This window comes from Notechis scutatus, chromosome 3, assembly GCF_049901735.1.
Source record: "Notechis scutatus isolate UNSWTSFEM ecotype Mainland chromosome 3, rNotScu1.2, whole genome shotgun sequence".
Classification (NCBI taxonomy): Eukaryota; Metazoa; Chordata; class Lepidosauria; order Squamata; family Elapidae; genus Notechis; species Notechis scutatus.
In genome coordinates, this window is record NC_142011.1 from 124,160,747 (window position 1) to 124,182,864 (window position 22,118).

General features: G+C 37.6%; 1 protein-coding gene across 1 annotated transcript; it reads right to left on the minus strand.

The window, feature by feature from the left end:
* Positions 1–1,878: 1,878 nt before the first annotated feature.
* LOC113415861 (carboxymethylenebutenolidase homolog) lies at positions 1,879–21,134 on the minus strand. The gene is made up of 6 exons (XM_087959019.1): positions 20,923–21,134; positions 15,678–15,902; positions 13,169–13,276; positions 9,673–9,815; positions 6,570–6,661; positions 1,879–2,425 (listed from the first exon to the last, which is right to left on the minus strand). The coding sequence occupies exons 2-6, from the start codon at positions 15,890–15,892 to the stop codon at positions 2,240–2,242; spliced, it is 744 nt and encodes a 247-aa protein (XP_087815145.1). The 5' UTR covers positions 15,893–15,902; positions 20,923–21,134; the 3' UTR covers positions 1,879–2,239.
* Between the last annotated feature and the right edge of the window lie 984 nt (positions 21,135–22,118).

A 22,118-nucleotide genomic window follows, 5' to 3' on the forward strand; every position in this document is an offset into this window, starting at 1 on the left:
TTTTAATAATAGGAAAACTTGAAACTAAACATGAAAGCCTTACCTATCAAACTTGTGCTATGTCTAGCAATAAGGAAGTGGAAAGTTTAACAATGGAATGTGTTGTGAATCAATAAAAGTGAATAACCTAAATGCAAATTAGGGGTTGAAAACCTGCACACTTGATTGGTCCTTATACAACAAGTTGGGATTGGGCCAGAACCAGTCCCTGATTGGCCACTCTTGGGACTGTCCTTATTGGTCAGTAGTTTGAACCTGTTGCACATTTTCATTGGTTAATAAGGCAGCAGCTAACCCTATAAAAGGGTTACTGCTGCCCATAGCATTGCTCTGTTATGTTCTATCACTTTATTAAAGAGTTGAAGTCACTGGTCAGATGTCTGGTCTCCGTTATTCTCCATACTTAACAGAATGGAAACACAGTTGGATTCAAGGCTGTGACAAGAAAATTACCATTTCATGTTGCATTGACTTCTTAATTGAAGGAGGAGACAATGTTGATGCTACTCATTTAAACATGTCTGATTCTCAGCAGTTCTATGGACCAACTCTAATTTTTTTCAGGCTGTTTATCTTTTTGCTTTACTTACATTTTAATTACCTTTTTTTTTTTTTTTTTGCTGACTCCAACTCTTCTTCTTATAAGAGGGCGTGCATAAGTGCACCAACGTGCCTACCGTCCCTGTCCTTTTGATTCTTTTTATTTTTCTTATATGTATCCATTTCATGTATTCATAACTATGTATATACTTATACCTATTATCTTGTAAGCGATTGACAAATAAAATAAATAAATAAATAAATAGAACCACAGCTAAACATGCTGCTGCTTTGTTTCTGATGTCAGCCAGAGGGAAGGGTATATAAAAGCTTCAATAGTTAAGAGAATACTGGAGGATGAGAGTGGAAAGCGAAAATATTTTGTCTTTGGTGCATTAAGACTATTCCTTATAATTTTCCGTTGGAGTAATACGATAATGAATCCATTAATGACAGAGCTTCTAGGAAATCTTAATGTAATTTGCACTGAGCTTAGATGGGTGAGGATATTTTGGAATACAAACTGCCAACTAAGAATATGTGTATTTGCCTTTCTGAAGAGAAATTGCTGGAGGCAGGCTATTCACACCAGGATTAAGTTTGATTTAGTTGCTACCTTGTTTTTTCCACACCTTACTTGTGAAGTGTTTCCTTATAATTTTCACTGTAAACTGCAAACAAGTAGATATTTTTAAAACAAAATAGTAAATGAAAGTTAGAACTTGATTAAGCTAGACTGATGAGCTGACAGATCATATGTATCATATCTCATATCTCTGCATATTTTTAATGAACTTCCACAATTTATAGCTAGTTGGCAGTGAAAATAAATTATTTCTCGAAGTTAGTGTGAGAAAATAATGTTTACTTGTATATATATTACTTAAGTATTAAGTCAAATTATGCCACCAGTTTAAGTGTTCCTTATTTAGTTTCAAAACTCTCAGCTTTCTATTATTTGGAGATATAGAAAATTACAAACATTTCATCCCTTTGGTTTTTTTTTTTTTTTAAATGATGCCTTATTTTTACTTTTGCCTTTTTAAAAAGTTGGTCTCCTCCAAATTGTATTATTCATAGAATCATATTGCTTTAGAATTAGACAAAATTTAATTTGAGATGGACCCCAATTTTGAATGCATTGCTTTATGTTGCATCAGAGATAAATTATTATATTCCTGTTATTGATTAACTATTACAAAACAAGACTTAGAGAAGAAAGATTTTGGGGGCAAAGTCTGTGTCTTCAAGGTGATGTCTAATGTGAGTCTATAGACCAGCACAAACAAAGAAAAATTTTATTTATTTATTTTTATTTATTTATTTTTGTCAATTGTTTACAAGATAATAGGTATAAGTAAAAACTTGGATTTTTGCAGCCCAGATGGTGTAGTGATAATAGAATTAAGGCCCAAAGCTAAGTGTATCAATGCTGACATGCTAAAATATACTCAATATATTTACACAAAGATAATACAGTATATAATGTAGGAAAGAGTATGTATAATTTTCCGTTGGAGTAATACGATAATGAATCCATTAATGACAGATATTCAATGGTTAATATTGCCAGATCTTTCAAATGCATTTTCCCTTCTTCAGATTTTAATAGGCAACCCTACAATATTAACAATAAGTTTTTTTAAACAAATAAAGGGCATTTTGTTGTGGAAGTTAGGGGCCTATGGGATATGCTGCTTTAAAACATAATGTATCTATTCAGCCATTCTATTAAATCCATTCTTGCTTCTTCGGCGTATGGCTCATCTTTCGGCTTCATGTCTCCAGGCTTACACTGTGCAAAACCATGAACTTGTCCAGGATATACTTTAATTTTATAGTTTACATTACAATATTCTGTAAGTTTTTCCTCCAGCAAAGAGATCTGTAGCAGAATATATATATATGTTACATATTTATGGTAAATTTTAACATTATACTTTTAACTTAATTGTTCACACATAACCTGGATTCTTGGACAATTTTGCTTAAAAGTCAAGGCTACCTGAAGTGTAATTAAGCAACAGTCCTTTAAATACCATTGATCTTATGACCTCTGACTTTTTTTTAATCATATCTAAGTAGGAATATGCCTTCTGCACCTGGTGATAATGTACACTGCTCAAAAAAATAAAGGGAACACTTAAACAACACAATGTAACTCCAAGTCAATCATACTTCTGTGAAATCAAACTGTCCACTTTGGTAGCAACACTGATTAACAATCCATTTCACATGCTGTTGTGCAAATGGAATAGACAACAGGTAGAAAACAGAGGCAGTTAGCAAGACATCCCCAATAAAGGAGTGGTTCTGCAGATGGTGACCACAGACCACTTCTCAGTTCCTATGCTTTCTGGCTGATGGTTTGGTCACTTTTGAATGCTGGCGGTGCTTTCACTCTAGTGGTAGCATGAGACGGAGTCTACAACCCACACAAGTGGCTCAGGTAGTGCAACTCATCCAGGATGGCACATCAATGCGAGCTGTGGCAAGAAGGTTTGCTGTGTTTGTCAGCGTAGTGTCCAGAGCATGGAGGCACTACCAGGAGACAGGACAGTACATCAGGAGACGCGGAGGAGGCCGTAGGAGGGCAACAACCTAGCATCAGGACCGCTACCTCCGCCTTTGTACAAGGAGGGACAGGAAGAGCACTGCCAGAGCACTGCAAAATGACCTCCAGCGGGCCACAAATGTGCATGTGGATGCTCAAACAGTCAGAAACAGACTCCATGAGGGTAGTATGAGGGCCCGACATCCACAGGTGGGGGTTGTGCTTACAGCCCAACACCGTGCAGGACGTTTGGCATTTGCCAGAGAACACCAAGATTGGCAAATTCGCCACTGGCACCCTGTGCTCTTCACAGATGAAAGCAGGTTCACACTAAGCACATGTGACAGGTGTGACAGGGTCTGGAGACGCCGTGGAAAACGTTCTGCTGCCTGCAACATCCTCCAGGATGACCGTTTTGGCAGTGGGTCAGTAATGGTGCAGGGTGGCATTTCTTTGGGGGGCCGCACAGACCTCCATGTTCTCACCAGAGATAGGTAGCCTGACTGCCATTAGGCAGCGAGATGAGATCCTCAGACCCCTTGTGAGACCATATGCTGGTGTGGTTGGCCATGGGTTCCTCCTAATGCACGACAATGCTAGACCTCATGTGGCTGGAGTGTGTCAGCAGTTCCTACAAGATGAAGGCATTGATGCTTTGGACTGGCCCGCCCGTTCCCCAGACCTGAGTCCAATTGAGCACATCTGGGACATCACGTCCCACTCCATTCACCAACGCCACATTGCACCACAGACTGTCCAGGAGTTGGGGGATGCTTTAGTCCAGGTGTGGGAGGAGATCCCTCAGGAGACCATCCGCCACCTCATCATGAGCATGCCCAGGCATTGTAGGGAGGTCATACAGGCACGTGGAGGCCACACACACTACTGAGCCTCATTTTGACTTGTTTTAAGGACATTACATCAAAGTTGGATCAGCCTGTAGTGTTTTTTTCCACTTTAATTTTGAGTGTAACTCCCAATCCAGACCTCCATGGGTTGTTAAATTTGATTTCCATTGATAATTTTTGTGTGATTTTGTTGTCAGCACATTCAACTATGTAATGAACAAAGTATTTAATAAGAATATTTCAATCATTCAGATCTAGGATGTCTTATTTTTGTGTTCCCTTTATTTTTTTGAGCAGTGTAGTTGGACAAGATGCCTCAAGAGACCCCTCTCAACTTTGCATTTCTTAAATTTAATTCCTCAAATGAAATTGCCAGCCTGGGACCATTGTGCAATATATTCAAGGATTCAACAAGAAAATATGATGAATAGCAGTGATCGTGCTGCTTTAAAAGGAAACCAGGAAGTGGTTCTCCTTCTTCTAACACTTAGGAAGTATGGGGTACATATGTATCAAGCTGAGCTGGAACTGAAAAAGGCAGATGGAATCCCATGGCATTTTGGATCCTTCTATAACAGGAATATGATGGAACATCAACACTCGGACTCATTCTCTATGACTACAGGTAGTCCTTGGGTTACAGTGACAGTTGGGACTATAACCTCTAAGAAATGTGATTATAAACACAAGTTCACATCAGAAATCCTGGCAATCCCTGTTGACATTGTTAAGCAAGGACTGTACAGGTTGTTAAATGAGAACCTCACATGATTGTATTGTGGGAAGGGATGCTGAAACCATGTCCCAGTCAAGCAAGCCAGCAGGCAGGCACTACAGAGTATAGGTGGATGTTACAGAGTACCCATAGGTGGATGAGTTCCATTGGCAGGCACTTCAGAGCTTGGATAGGCAGATAGGTGCTCTTGGCCAGCACTAGGGGGTGTGGAGGGCAAGTGGGCCACTACAGAGTGCAGGCAGGCAGGTGCTAGAGAGTAGCAATAGCAATAACAATAGCACTTAGACTTATATATGGCTCCAGAGTACTTTACAGCATTCTCTAAGCGATTTACAAATGACTGCATATTGCCCCCAACAGTCTGGGTCCTCATTTTATCAACCTCAGAAGGATGGAAGGTTGAGTCAGCCTTGAGTTGGTTGGAATCGAACGGCTGGCCGTTAGCAGAGTCAGCCTGCAATACTACATTCTAATCACTGCGCCACTAAGGCTCCATTTTCCATGCTACTAGGGCAGGGGTCGCCAACCTTTTGGACCTCAGGGACCACCAAACTCATAATTTTAAATCCCACGGACCAGACACCCTGGGAAAATCCCAAAAAATGTCTGCAGGAAAATTCCCCATCCCATTTCCTACTGATTGATCATTCTTTCTTTGGGATCGCAGGATACTTTCTCCAGCTCCATTCTTGGGGGGGAGGGAGAGAGAGAGACTTTTGGCTTCATGCAAGGAAAGTAGCAGAAACAGTAGAAGTCTTTCTTTCTTTCCCCCAAATTCTGCCAGAAATGAGTCTTTGTGAGACTTGTTGCACCAGCGCAGCCTTGTGTTCCCTCGCAGCCTGGATTAATTGCCTTGGGGGGGTTCTTTGGGGATGACATTTCTCTGAAGACCACCAAAATTTTCTTGTGTACTATCAGTGGTCCCCAACCCACTGGTTGGTGACCACCGTACTAGGGGACTCCTTGGGAGAAAAAGCAAGAGGAATGACTTGCAACCTCTTACTTGCTTCTTCACTGACTTTGCTTGTGGGAATCCAGGAGGGAAGATTGCAAATGGTGATCGTGTGGCCGCTGGGATGCTGCAATCATGGTAATTGCAAGTTGGTTAGCCAGTGCCCAGATTGCATCCCTGTGACTGTGGGATGCTGAAATGGCCACAATTTTGAGGATGGTCATAAGTGTCCCTTATCCAGTGCTATCATAATTTAGAATTGTTGCTGAATGAGGGGTCCTAATCAGAGGACTACTAGTAAACTTTATACCAGAGAAACATCAAGATTTTTTTAGTCCGTGCTTTTTGAGCAAACCAAATTCTGAACGTCAAGTGTTGACAGCTCAAGAATTTTCAGTCCTTGGAATTGGGGCACATATATGGAACGATATTGTATAATACCTCTGAGCACACAATGAGTAGAATAAATGCTTTGGAGTAATTGCACCTTGTACTGCAGGAGAGGTTTCTGGGAAAATCGCACATTTTAGCTATCTTCTGCTTGTAAGTGTGCACTTTGTCACTGATAGTCCTTTCCCTACTAAAAACAACAACATCCTGCTAATTATTATTCATGCTAAAAAGCAGGCGGATAGGAAAATATTAAATTGATTTCAAATGATTCTCCCTCTGTGCAGGAATTCCCTTCTTCCACATAAACACTACGTAGCAGAGATGAACAGCTGTTTTCAGCTGCGGCTCCAGTATCACATTAGTTGCTGCTAAATGTTCCCATTGGTAATACTACAGTAAGAGCAGCTGCTCATTATTTTTTGGAATGACCCTTAAATGAAAATAAGGATCCCCTGCAATGCTTATTCCCCATTTTCACTCATTCTCTAAATGGATTGCAGTGATATCAGTCATAAAACTATTTAGAATCTGAAGATAATAATTTACCTGTTTAAGAGAAATTGTATGATCTTTCTCGCCAAAAATGAAAAAGGTTGGATTCAGTAAATTATATCTAGTTTCGGAATCTCTAATAATTCCTAAAAGAAGAGAAGTTACATTAAAACTACATTTTTCAAAGCAAACAATAAAAGTAGAAAACAAATACTCCATTTACCTTAATTATTATGTCATGTGATGATGAGGCAGACATTTTAAGGTATAATTGAAAAATATAATACAAATGTAAAATGTTATTTGAAACACTCAAGTGTCTCTGCAGTTATTTGGAGCCTCTGTGGCGCAGTGGTTAGAGTGCAGTACTGCAAGCTGTCAACAATTTGGCAGTTCAAATCCCACCAGGCTCAAGGTTGACTCAGCCTTCCATCCTTCCGAGGTGGGTAAAATGAGGACCCAAATTGTTGGGGGCAATATGCTGACTCTGTAATCTGCTTAGAGAGGGCTGTAAAGCACTATAAAGTGGTATATAAGTCTAAGTGCTATGGCTATTTATGTTGGTACAGTTTCAATGTGCACTTCAGGGCCAAGGACATCTTATATATACTTCATTTATTAATTTTGAAAACAGCATTTAGTGCCAGCCAGTTCCTGTTGTTTTTATGATACTGGTGTATCCCCAATTCCTAGAACGTACTAAATTATGTATATCATCCAGGGGTGAGCTGCTGGGGGTTCACAGGAGTTCGAGAGAGCCCCTAGTTAAGTTTCTGTGCAGTTTGGAGAACCCCCAAATCCAACTCCTGGCTGGCCCCGCCCACCCCTCCCCACCTCTCCCAGGAGTCCCCCCATGGCCCATTTTTGATGCAGGTAAGTTCAGGCCACGTGTAGAGGCTCGGGGAGGGTTAAAAAAAAGCCTGGAAGTTTGGGAAGGCCGGAAATGGGCCTGTTTCTGGCTTCCAGTGAGCCTTTGGAGCCCAGGGAGGCCGTGGTGAAAGAGGCCGACTAAGCCATGCCCACCATGGCCACACCCACCCATCAACCAGACAGAGAACCTTTTGCTAAAATTTTGGAAGCCCACCCCTGATATCATCTGCCATAGTCCTATTATAAACTGCATTGTTTTCTATGCAGTATTATCCAGGATACCAGTTCCCTTTCATGGTAAGTCTAGTACTAAAGGAGAGATTGCAAACCTGCACCAGCTTGATATGTATTTTAAAAAAAACAACTTTGGGTCTTCAGAAAATTATTTCTACAATTATTTGAAAACATGAGTTGTAAAACATATTTACAGACTTTGGGGTGTATTTTTGGTTTCTAAAGGGCAGACATTCTTCACAAATCAAACCACCGATGGAACAGACTAAAGAATGGAGAGGCAGCATGAATCTACAAAAATTTAATAATTTCAGTCATCATGATTACTTACCTAGCTGTCTTTGTCATTTATGATGTAGTCATGAAATAAACCACTTTTATAAAGCTTTCCTATCTGACCATCTGCTAGTATTTTTATTTGCCAGGGTTAATCAGTGAGAAGCTATTTATATTTTTGGCATACATAGATGAAAAATGATTTTAATAACATTAAGCTGGGGTAAATTGAATAAACTATTCTTGTTACTTGAGATAAGAAAATTAACAAGGGCTTTGACTGCTTCTCTTATTTCCACTTTTTGAAAAGAACTATCAATATGCTAGCCAAAGAATATAATTCTGTATGTACAACATAATCTTTTGCATCTTTATTTCTCCTTCTTCCAAATAAACACACATAGGATATTCTCTTGGCCATATCTGTGCTCATGCTGGTTTGACACAATATGAATTTAAATCATATCCTCTAACTATACCAATCCTTTGCTGCCAAGCCTTCTTATTTAATATTTGGGTAAGGGGGCTATGAAGGTTTTTGAGAGTTTGGGTTGAAGCTTTTCAACCTCAGTGGCCTGGAGAAATTGTGAGACAACCCAAGAGAATATTCTATCTATAGTTAGTCCTTGACTTACAACCATTCATTTTAGTGACTATTCAAAGTTACAACAGCACTAAAAAAAAGTGACTGTTGACTGTATTTCACAGTTATGAACGTTGCAGCATCCCCATGGTCATGTGATCAAAATTCAGACACTTGGCAACTGACTTGTATTTGTGATGGTTGCAGTGCCCCAGGTTATGTGATTACCTTTTACGACCTTCTCACAAGCACAGTCAATGGGGAAGCCAGATTCAATTAACAACTGTGTCACAACTGTAGTGTTTCACTTAATATCTGTGGCAAGAAAGATCATAAAATGGGGCAAAACTCACTTAACACATTGGAAATTTTTGGACTCAGTTGTGGTCACAGGTTGAGGACTACCTGTATGATTATTGGAAATAAGGAGAAGTAAACATGCATAAGGTGGTGATGTACATATTTAATCGTAAAATGGGAATGTATATTTTTCATATTATTGAATGTTCTTCAATTATTCTGTGAAAAGTGGAAATGACAGACGCAATAAAATCTTCCCAGGAACAAAAATAATTTACCACTTTACAAAAACATACAATAAAAAGTATAGAAGCCTAGAAAATAGAAAAGAAAATAGTAATTTTTTTAAAAAAGCATTTTTAAAAGCTGATTTTAAACAAACAATTTTCTATTTGTAAGGCAACAGTTAGAGCCATTAGGCTATGTCAGAACCTATTTTTTTTCTAAAGGAGCTTTAGAAAATATTAGCAGGGCGATCACCAACTCAGCTGAAAGAGCAATCTTTCCTCTGTCAACTGTCCAATGAATTGCAACAGTTACTCAGAAACAAACTGAAGCAGATTATTTGAAATGGATAAAAGCCTAAAGGTGACATAACATATAAATGTGTACTTCAAAAGTGAAATACAGCATAAAAATGCAACCCGAGGTCTTGGATAGTGAGTAGGGTGATAACATTCTTTTTTTTTTCCTTCCAGAAGAAATTGTGTGCCTGTCTGGTAATGGGGCAATTAGATAGCACAGATATGCCCCTTGTTTGTGAGAGAGAGACAAAAAAGAGCACTCAGCTTGTAAAATGGTCGTACTTGTATAATGCAATTTATCCTTACAAATAATTATTTAATACTGTTCAAATATTTAGAAATTGAAGAATTAATAAGCATTTTTCATTACCGTAGAGGGAGACTCCAGCCTTTAATTCAGGATTTGTTAGCATCACGTGATGTACAGCCATTCCACCCCAGGAAAATCCAACAATACCAATCCCGATTGCATTATACTGCTCTTTTAAATATTTCAAGACCATATCAACTGTCCTAAGAAAATGAGAGCATAAACAAAAAAGACATCTTTGTATGTACCTAAAACAAACTACACAGTTATCAAAATGTATCATTCCTGCTTATTAAAAACAATTCTTATAAAACATTATCCACTCAGGTACTGGTTTCTTAAGAGGATGACAATAGACTACCAATTAAGTCTTAGAATGGATTTTCTAAAATGAAATGCCCGTGGTGAACAACTTATTGTTGTATTTGGTACTCATTTACAAATAAATGCACCAATGACAAACACTGATCACATTCTAGAGCAAGGATCTTCAAACAAGTTTAAGACTTGTGGACTTCAACTCCCAGAATTCCTGAGCTAACATGACTGGAGGAGGAATTCTGGGAGTTGAAGTCCACACGTCTTAAAGCTGTCAAGTTTGAAGACCCTTGTTCTTTCTAGAGAGTTTGAAACCCACATTAATTGAAATTTTATAACCTGCATAACTACAATAGAATGCCTTATTGTCCCTTTGCTCTGCTCAGTCACTTTTACAGATAATTGGTGGTTGATTTTCAACTATTGTTCTGGTCATTGTCCTTTACTTTGGAAAGCTCCCAAAATCTTATTTGTGTTCAGAGAGCCAAAAAGCAAGGATAGGTTGTCTGGGTACTGGGGTATGGCTTAATTTGAGTTGAAGAAGGCAAGTGAAATGCCTCGCTCATGCCCCAGCCTGCTACTTTTAGCTATCGTTAACTGCTTATCTCCACCAAATTCCAACCTAAAGGAATTAAAAAATGCAAAGTATCTAAAAAAAGGTGTTTTGAAATAAACACAATTTGGCAGCATTTCTGGTCTATTGATTTACTTGAAAAGGTGTCTGATATAATCCATTGTTTGATAAGCCATAGTACTGAACTATTATTTTACTATTACGGACATGTTAAAATGATAACAGCATGATGTATATTTTTGAATTTCCAATCAAATAATTAAAAAATGTTTTGGTTTGGTACTATTTTAAATCTTTATGAAGATGCCTACTTTTAACTTGCAAATGAGGGGTTCAGTGGATGTTCACTTTGGTGATTCTGTCACATTACGTACAAGCATTTTAACAATAGACAGAGAGAGAGATTTAAAATCACTCTAGGTTAAAAGAAAGTCATTAAATAAATATACTGTATAGGCAAGCCAAGGGAGAAGGAGGAAAGAAAGAAGAGAAATGGGACTACAGTATCTTTTCTTTCTACATGCAAAACAATGTGGTACAGGTAGACCACAACTTACAACAGTTCATTTAGTGACCGTTCAAAGTTAAAACAGCACTGGAAAATCTGCATTATGACCATTTTTCACAGCATCCCCATGGTCATGTGATCAAAATTCAGATGCTTGGCAACTGACTCGTATTTATGGTTGCGGTGTCCTGGGGTCATGTGATCACCTTTTGTGGCCTTCTGATAAGCAAAGTCAATGGGGAAGCCAGATTCACTAACAACCAGGTTATTAACAACTGCAGTGATTCACTTAACAACCATGACAAGAAAGGTCATAAAATGGAGCAAAATTCACTTAACAAATGTCTCACCTAGCAACAGAAATTTTGGGCTCAACTGTGGTCGTAAGTCGAGAACTACCTGTACGTGTGGCTATATAATTTATACTTAGTATTTTTCTACATGAAAACATTGCTTGCATCATCCTTTCCCCAATCATGTAATTAGGTTGTACAGTTCACCAGTAAAAATGGTACAGCTCCACAGAGATATGTAGAGTCATCTACAAATCTAGGTGTAACTTGCAACACAACAGTAACATTAAAACTCTCTAGTGTGAGATACATTCTTCATTCCCCCTATATGTGCAACCTTAGATAGATAGTAAAGCACCATTCACACATTAGGTCACAGTAGATGTCAATAGCTAACCAACTCTGGTTGATTTAGAAAATACAGAGTAATTGGATGGAGAAAATATTTTGGAAGCAGATGAATAAGAGGTGTGTAGCCAAGTGAATAAAGAAGAAAAACGATGGGAGAAATATTATAGAAATATATATATATAGAAGTGATCGTTATATATTCCAGAACTGAAATAAATGTTGATGTTGAGTAATTATAAAAATGATGTCATAATTGTTGAGAGAATGCTTTAGGTGTGGGTGGTATATCAAAGAATGGCTGTGTAACTTTTTTAAAGTGAAGACTACATCTCTGCCAAATGATTAGAATAATGGCATTTTTGCTTTGTTATACAAACAAAAGAAAAAAAATGTAAAATCTATTGGGGGATTAGTTTATTATGAATGCATGGGAGTGTATTTGGCAAATTTCTGACTGAAAGTGAGTAAGTGGTAGAAAAACAAGACTCTGAGAAATGCTGTATATCTCTTATACGAGGAAAAGCATATAAAGATTTTGTTTCTCAGTACTGAGAACTGTATAAATAACATTCATTATATATTGGTAGTTTAGAGAAAGAATATTATTATATGAATAGATTGGGACATTTCATGAGAATAGGGAAATGAAGATTGGTTGTTAAACATGGTAAGAGTGCTATATGTAAGAATAAATGGAATACTTAGTGAACAGATGAATACTGAATAGTGAGTTGGACAAGAATGTGTATATAAAGAAATGGTGAATCATTACAGCAAGTAAATGAATTGCTGCCCAGGTACAGTAACCTCAACCATAATATAATATTTATTAAGGATGAGAAAATAGAATAAGACATGTTTTTACATGCACAGCTTGGTTCTATGTGGTACCCATTCTTTTGTGAATAGTGTATTCTCAACATTGCAAAGTTAGATAAAAACGTTGAGTGCATAGAAGAATAAATCTGTTTCTAATGTAGGAACTGGTGCAAAGATAAGGTAGAAGTGCAGATAGTTTCCAAGGTGTATTGTTAGAGTGAATGGAATTGGTATAAACTAGGTTTATAGTTCCTATTCTCTTCGCTTAATTTATTTGCTTACTACTACTGCTGCTTAACTTTTTTTTCTGTGCTTCACCTAAGGTGCTCAGCAATTGGCCTGCATTTGAACCAGAATCACAGAAGGCTGGAAGGGATCTTGGAGGTCTTCTAGTCCAGCCCTCTGCCCAAGGCAAAGTTGTTTATTCTGAAAAGACATTGTATGATGGTATGCAAGTATGTATGCTTTGGTGAATCCAATGCAAACAAAAAATCCTAAAGAAACAAAAAACATTCATCCTTCTTTTTCTGTTGTGAAACTAACTTATTTTATCTTAAAAGGTATCAAGGCTGCAATCTTCTCTCTCCACTCTTTGCTGGCCTATCAATTATGAATAGCTTTCTGGCTTTGCTTAATTAACATGTTTTCTTAATCAGATACATATCAGTTGCATTTACTTTTAAATAATCTTACTTGTCCACTTTCATGGGATCTCGATCCTTTAACCAGTCTCCAAAATTCTGCCAATGATCATTTGGTGTCCAAGGTACCTTTCCCAGAAAAAAATCTGGGCAGATGGTTCTGTAAAAATATTGCATTAATAACTTATTTGAAGATTTCTGTGAGATATGAATTCCCAAGCTATCTCTTTAGTTCTCTATTTATTTTTCTGCAGTAGTCTAAGTTATCTAAAATATTAAAAGTGTTATTCATCTCCAGTCAATTCTATACAAATATCACTGCATTAAAACATTATGTATTTACAATAACATAGAAAAACACACATACACATGTACAAAAAAGCTAGCTCTTAAGAAGTTAACAAGCATGAAGTTTAGATAGATAAATATTTATTAAATTTATACACTCCTGACTCCCAGTAATTCTATAAATTGTTTAAAAAAAACAAATCAAAATATTAAAGCTAACTACTAACAATAAAGATAAATAACACATTTCTAATTTTTAACCTATCCAGTGTTTTTCTTACTTAGAAGGAATTTCCACTAAAATGCAATTAATTTAATGCTTATATCATTATTTCTTAAACCTCTCAGGACTCTTTCCCACTTTTAAAAATTGTAGAGGAATCCAAAAGAGCTTTTGTTTCAATGGGTTATATTGTATTAAAATTTAAAATGAACATATTCACTGCCACTACCACTTCTCATGATTGTTTGATGGGATTTTAATATTGTATTATTTTTAATATTGTATTATTTTTCAAGGTAGACTGGCAAATAATTTTGATTTTGTGAACCCATGAAAGGGCCTTGGGAGACACCCAGATTCCTAGGACTACACTTTAAGAAAGTGTATGCATTGGTTTATGTAATTATTTATGATTGCAGCTTTAGTGGATATGTTAATAATGATATGCATTGCATTATATTTGGACATAAAAGAGGTCTATTTTCTGGCAAGCGACACCATCCAGCTGGGATTTTTTTGTTAAGCTTCTTGGTCCCATCTATGCAGGTGTAATATATAGGCATGATTCTGCCAAAATTTATTTTGTTTTAGTGGGGGAGTTGTATACATGAGCTAAACGTTTTATTGGAAAAGGAAACTGAATGGTTTTAAAAATTGGGGTTGTTCTTAAGGCTCCGGTGCACAGTTTGGCTTCTGCTTGTGACTGGGAATGAGAGGATGATAACAGCCTTGGTTTGGATCTCACCTATGAGGATGCTATGCACATTGATCCTGGATGGCTCCTGGTTTTCAGAAGAGGTCAGTGTAAGAGAGTTCCACAATAGGAAAATTGTGTGCATGCCCCAAACACAGGTTAAGAGTTTTCTTTAAGGATCGCCTCATGGCAATTAACCCTGGCAAAGCGTAGCTATTTTTCCAACTTTACAGTATCTGCAAAATACTAAGCTGTGGCCATTTTTAGAATATCCCAGTCCATTGTGGGTAAGGAGAATCCTAGGAAACACTTACAGGTCTGTTGTATGGACTGTGTGGACTGTTCTAGGAATCTTGTTGTATAAGTCCTTTGGATTTTCTCAGAGATAGAATGTGGCTGTATTGGTTCTACAGAGTCACCTGAGGAATGATCTTGCCTGGTTACCTCTGAAGAATTAGTACCTGTTGACTCTGATGAAGTGCTCCTTGGAAACATGAGTTTGGCCATTTATATTTTAGATCCACATCCCTGCTAGTTGCTTAAAGACTTCTAGGAGATGAATTGTGATTAGATTCATGAAAGATGAATATTTCTTTGCAGGAGGGATAGGTCTGCCTATCTCGAAAGAACCAGATTTCTTTCCTCTCCTGAAGAAGCCAAAACTCTACATGGCATGGCGCCAGACTATTTGCAGAACTGATTGTTTCCAGTCATCTCTGTCCATCCCAACAGTTCTAACAAGGAAAACACACCCTGTGTCCCTTCCATGAAACACCATTATCTTGTTGGATATCCAGGACTCATGCCTTCTCTGTGGCAGTGCCTGCCATACAGAACAGCTGAGAGCCTCAACCCTACTTGCCTTTCCTTGTGTAATGAAGAGCTGGCTGTTAAACACACACAGCTGGCTGAGGTTGTTTTATTATCAGCTGAAATTGCTGTTTATGACCTTGGACATTTGTGATTTGGAGTCTTTAAATTTTTAACTTTATATGCCACCTAGAGACATTGCTGTAAGACTGCATAGTTTAAATAAATGACTATATGTCTGCTTTTCCTTTAAAAAAAAAATTCCTGCATTCCTGCAGGGCAGTGTTGATTATATGAACTAAAGAAGAATCCTCATATTTCTATTTGCTATGTGGCAATTCATCCGTACTTCTAATTAGGGCTACTATATCTGGACTGACAAATATGAGTGCCACTAGACAGCAGCAAAACAAATGCATGTGTCCCTTTCCTGCTGTCTAAAGGCTGGTTAGACTGTTGCAGCACAGGTATGGTAGTCCTCACCATTTATCACCTCCCTCACAATACATTTTTTACATTCTTGAAAGAATAGGAACCCTTGCTTACGTGTATCCATTAGAAGCAATTATATCAGCAACATATCTCGTGTCTGGGAATTGCCACCCAAATATGTCATGAACCAAAATCACAGCTTTGTTTGTATCAGAAGCAGGTCGACAAACATATGCTTTGATGTTCTGAATTTGCACTTCCTGGCCACGCCCTTCATAATTCCTTCTTCTTCCGATGTCATACTGGAAAGGCAAATCTCCACTGGCCATTTAAAAAAAACTGAAAGAGAAACGCAATCATTAGTCAAGTCCCACAAAAGCTATAATAACACTAACGGCATTCCAGGTGGTAACAGAAAGAAAAGATTAAAATGAAATCTCACTGGCATTTATGTGACTTTTCAGATTTTGTCTCTTTAAAGTTGTCAGAAAGAGAACAACTCTGACCACAAATAGGAATCAGCTACTCCCAAAAATCCGTGAGAACCCTACAGGATGTTGCATCTGACAACTTTGCTTATTTTATTTATTTTTATTTTATTTGGTTTGTCAATTGCTTACAAGATAATAGGTATAAGTAAAAACATAGTTATGAATACATGGATACATATAAGAAAAATAAAAGAAACAATAGGACAGGGACGGTAGGCACGTTGGTGCGCTTATGCACGCCCCCTTATAAGGAGAAGAGTTGGAGTCAGCAAAAAAAAAAAAGTTAATTAAAATGTAAGTAAAGCAAAAAGATAAACAGCCTGAAAAAAATTAGAGTTGGTCCATAGAACTGCTGAGAATCAGACATGTTTAAATAAGTAGCATCAGCATTGTCTCCTCCTTCAATTAAGAAAAGAAGTCAATGCAACATGAAAGGGTAATTTTCTTGTCACAGCCTTGAATCCAACTGTGTTTCCATTCCATTGTTAAAGATGGGAACTTTCCACTTCCTTATTGCTAGACATAGCACAAGTTTGATAGGTAAGGCTTTCATGTTTAGTTTCAAGTTTTGCTATTATTAAAAAATAACAGCCAGAAAATCATTGGGTGCCATTTTCCTCTGCATAAAGATTCTGTGCAAAAAATCTTTTGTTCTAAATGTTTCTAAATTAATCTCATGACACTGATAATCTTCTTTTCTTGACCATTCTATCTTGTTATATTCAGATTGTGACTGATTCCTGATAAGAATCAATGGCAAAAGTTTTGTTTTAAAAGGAATAAATATGGAAGTTAGAAATTAAAGATTAGCAAAAAATAATAAACATGTGAAAAGAATTAAAAATGTTAAGATGGGGAATGTTATAAGAATTAGATGTATTATGTATATTAGTATTAAGTAAGAATAGAGTATTAGTACCAAGCAATGAATATGTACAAACTGTAATGGTTATCGCACAAGATATTTGTACCCAGATGACACACTGTTTAAATGGAAGATAGATTGTTTGTATAAATTTAAAAAAATTTTTTTTTAAAGCAAGTTAAAATTAATCATCAGCATGTTCTGTTAGCATTTGTGTGTGAATAGCCAGAGGGAGGGGTGTATCAAAGCATCATCATTCAGAAAATACTGGAGACTGGGAGATGAACATGTTCTTCAAATCCAATGCATTATTTGTCCTGATTAACAGGCCTGATTAAAGAGAGTTTATTGAAAGAGATGCACACAATCTACATAGAGCTATATTCGTGCAAGGATACTTTGAAAAGAGTACAAACTGCTAACATGAGAATAGAGTGATGCTGAAGACAGATTGCTAGAGGCACACTTTCTTTAATGTTTGTGTAAACATTCACCAAATTTCATTTTTATTGTAAACTGCTTCCCTTAGATTAAACAAATAAATATTTTAGATGAGTAAATGAAAGGCCAGAGTTTGGTTAACTAAATTACACAGGTGAGTTGCGAGATCTTATCCACCCTCCATTGACTGAAACGTCCTTTTATCTCAACTGCGTATTCCTGTACTTCCACTTGCCTGATGGTGAGAAATTCTTATTTCTCAAAATTGCTTTCAGAAAATATTTACTCAGCAAACACACTATTAAAGGAATTGATATTCAAATGTTTGTAATTTAAAAGCATAACAAATCAAGTTATAGCTCTTTTATGACACTCTGAGAAAAAGCTATTCAATTAAATGAATCATTTTGTAAAAAAAAATAAAATCTTAAGCTGTGGCCTCCATGCCAACTAGCATGCTCAGCCATGCAATCCACACCCCCATGAATGTAATATGGTTCACTGTCATGATAGAAGATTATGGGGAGGCTGACAAAACAATGGAAAGATGACTGGGCATAAAGAATCAAAAGACCAAATGCGAGTCCCTTGGCAGCTTATGTCATAAACTTCACCCAGGTATCAAGAAACCTGGGAAAAAGCATTTCAGTTTATTCAGAGACCCTGTCTTAAAGGACTCACTGCAGATGAGAATGGAGGGAAGATTTCTTTTACAATTTCCAGGACTAATGCAGGGGTGGGTTGCTCCCAGTTCAGTCCGGTTCTCTAGAACCGGTAGATCTGAAGAGCAACTGACGCCAAACTGCTTTGCTGTGACGATTTTCTGGTCATCTGTATGGCCCACCGGCCTGCCCGGGCTCTAGACTGTGCTTTATTCCATGCTTTTCCCTCCTCCGCTGCTTTGCGCAGCACAGCTGAGTGCCGCTCGTCAGCTGGAGCAAGCAAATGCTTGCCAGACTCAGTAATTTGTAAAGTAACGCGCATTTGGTGCGCACGCGTGTGAAGCGAACCAGTTGTTATGCTGGTAGGATCCCACCCCTAGACTAATGTCAAAATAGGCAAAATAAAAAAAAAAAAATCAAGAGCTACACAGGTTTCAGTAAGATACCAATAGCGCCAGTCTGGGCTAAATATAAAATTTTGGAATATTCTCACATATTCAGATCTACACATCCTGAAGAAGAATGAATGATTCTGTGACAAACCACTCAGTTTGCAATCCTCTGCTTAAAGCTAATTATCTCATAACACCTTTAAGGTATAGGGTCTCCTGCTTGGGCGGGGGGTTGGACTAGATGACCTACAAGGTCCCTTCCAATTCTGTTAATCTAAACCTTTATGAAAATGGCAAGTTCTTACCTTATCGGAGTAAAATTGTTAGTGCAACCATGCATAATTTCCTCTTCTAGCATTTATTCATTCTTAGTTTATATTCCGACTATATTTTTTCCAATATGTGTCTAGTAATGTAATTATTCCTGCAAAGTAAGGTGAACAATTTTGTGCCACCCTGTTTAGCCCAAGGATCTTACTTATTAATTATTCATTTCCACACCAAACCGGTTGTTATGCCGGTAGGATCCCACCCCTGAGTGGATGGACTTCTCTTTTATGCTAAAATCCACTAATATTACAGTGCTTTTATGTGGACGTGAACTCCGTTGCAGAATGGAGGAATGACCGAATAGAAAAAGTACAGAGCCCTGTTCTCAATCCTGATCTAATGAACTGTGAATAATCTTAGACTAATGGCTCTCTTCTAGCTACTTACATCAGATATATTCTTATTAGGGGTAGGATTCAAATTTTTAACAACCGGTTCTGTGGCTTAGTTGGTGAGTGTGGCTTGGTGGTCATGTGACTGGGTGGACATGGCTTGGTGGTCATGTTATTGGCTGGGCGTGGCCAACTCAATATCACTCACATCGAGGCACACATCTCCTTGCCTGGCCTCTCATGACTGTGGGGATGCTGCAACAGTCATAAGTGTAAAAAATGGTCATAAGTCACTTTTTTCAGTGTCATTGTAACTTTGAGTGGGCACTCCACACAAGCAAAGTACCAGCAAAGGAGGGGGAAAAAACTCCAGAGAAATTCCTGAGACAGGAAGTCTACTCCTGCTAAGAATGTAATAAGGGTTAACAGAGAGGCAGTTTCTGTAAGCAACACCAGAATAGTTCCTTCCTGCCTTCCTTACAGGATTAGGCCAGTAATTTCTTCTAACAACTGGTTCTCCGAACTGCTTAGAATGTTAACAACCGGTTCTAGCGAATAGGTGCGAACTGGTAGAATCCCACCCCTGATTCTTATACACACAAAACTGGGATGTGAATGTCACCCTTCACATCATAAAGAAGAAGATAAAATATATATAAATAACAGCAATAGAATTGTTCTTGCATTCAATCAGATCAATTAGATTTCCCACTCAAATATATCAAGCTGCAATTGCTTTCTACCCCCAAATATTTCACACCACAGTTGCTGTTATGTACTATTTTAAGCATCTGAGCATTTATTTTGATATTTGCAGGTTTTTTAAAAAAATTGTAACAAATCTGCTCTGGCTAAAAAAGGAGAAAGTCCAAATAGTACTCTAAAGGTATGTATATCCTCTAATAACAGGATACTGCAGTTACAATAATTAAAACTTTATTAACATTTAAAAACTGGATTCTTTGGGGCTCTTTGACCTTGGTTGTTTGCTTGCAGATGTTACTAACTAGGTAACATCATCACTGTAAGTGAGTGTAGTTTCCAAATGGGAAACTATGAGCATCTTAGATCCAAAAGATGCTAGGAAATTCCCAGAAGCTTGGCATTCAGACAAACCACTCATCAAAGGCAGTGGCAGATTGAGGCTCATTGGTGTCCTAAGCACTGCCACATCTTGGTTCCCCCTCTCCTTTGTACATATTGTACAAACAAAGCCAAGTTTACGCTACATAAAAGTTTTCGTGATGCCCCCTTTGGTCCTGGTGCCCTAAGCACGTGGTTAGTCTGCTTAATGGTTAATATACATTGATCAAAGGACACATAGAGATAAACCACATTTACATATAATTCAAAAGAGACAACTAAAAAAAAGTAAACAAAAACACATCTTCTCCAACAACCAACACCCAGATAAGCAGAGATTAACCGGAGACAAACAATCAACGAGAAAATATTCTAATCAGGGGTTTACAAGAGAAAAACCACACCTCCACCAACACTAGCAAAGTTCTGTATAAAAACAGGGAGAAAATCCCATATTCACTAGTATTGATGATGTTAAAGCATCTGCAAGCAAACAACCATGTACAGAAAGTGCCAAGAACTGAGTTTCTATTAGATATTGAAAACAATCTTCATATTAAGCAAGCCATTGCAGCATTAGCTATTTTAATAATGCTTCCCTTATTGCTTGTGAAATAATTGACTTACTACCAAGCCAGTATGAATTAACATTAGCCATGACAAGACATGTTTTTAAAATGTTGTCCAGTCGTATACTGGTAGTACTATCATTGTTCTACCTCAAGAAAAGGTGAGCAGATGTTTTTATTCCACCTGTACATACCTGAATTGGGAAGCTTGTAATTGGAAACCAGGACAAACTCCTTTTGAAAGAGCCTAGGTGTTTGTGTCCTCTACTGAAGGGAAAAACAGCAACTGCAGCTTGCGTCTGCTTACCAGCTACACCACCAGCTACACAACTGCAGCTTGTGTCTGCTTACCAGCTACACCACTCTGAAATTCAGATGTGCTAAGAGATATAAGTGGTGGGAAGAAGGAGGCTCCTTCAGAATTAAATGTTTGATTGAGGAAGAAAGGAAAGAAACAGAGGCATGAATCATAGAGGCAAGCATCTCTTGTTCCTCAAGTATTGCTTTTAATGGGGAGGAATAACTTTGAGAGAAGAGATTGAAACAAGAAGAGACTGGACTGCCATTTGTCAGAAATGGTGTAGGGTCTCCCACCTGGGCGGGGGGGTTGGACTAGATGACCTATAAGGTCCCTTTTCTCCAGGACCACCACAATTATAAATAAATCACAATTAAACAAATTGAAATTAGCATCTTGTGCAAATGTAGTTTAACAAAGACGGCAGTCCTTGGAAGCGGCAGTATTAGCAATCAGCTTTCAATTTTGTCAGTCTCTCAACCAGCCTTATAACTGAACTGCTTGATGCTGGAAGTCAGGACCAGTCTATATTTTGCCATAATTCCGGATATCCCGCCCCCTAAAGAAACAAGAAAGGAAAATTGAGAGAGAATGTTTATAGTGAAGGATTAGGATAAATTAGCATAAAATCAAGGATCAGTTTTTACTCATTTAACTGGACAATTTAGCAAAATCATATTTATATTGTTTCAAGGAAGTTTTTCAAGACGTTGAAGAGATTGGAATTAGTGTTACTTTTTGTCTTAAACATTATAGTTAACAAATTATTCATATGTGATGAATGTGTGTGTTTTAAATAATCCATTTATATGCCTCATTTCATTATTTTCTATGATGGTGGTATCCTAATAAGGCATCATTCAGTGTGTCCTCCACATTAGACACTTTAAACATTGGAAAGAGAAATGCATGAAAGGAATTTGGCAAGCAACTGACCTGCTCTTGCCTCAGCTCTACAAAGACATGGTTCAAGTTAAAGAATTATCTTCTAGTCACTGTATGTCCAATGACAAGAGTCAAGTGCACAATCAACCACTCTTCCATTGTGTGATCACCTAAGCGGGTGAATTAATTTCTTTTACTAATATTAGA

Bases quoted from the DNA above. Each gene is read 5' to 3' on its own strand.
- LOC113415861 (XM_087959019.1), bottom strand. From the start codon at position 15,892: ATGGCCAGTGGAGATTTGCCTTTCCAGTATGACATCGGAAGAAGAAGG. The intron at 9,816-13,168 runs GTAAGATTATTT...TCATTTTCTTAG, and splicing joins GATCCCATGAAAGTGGACAA to GACAGTTGATATGGTCTTGA. The intron at 2,426-6,569 runs GTAAATTATTAT...ATTCTGCTACAG, and splicing joins ATACAATTTCTCTTAAACAG to ATCTCTTTGCTGGAGGAAAA.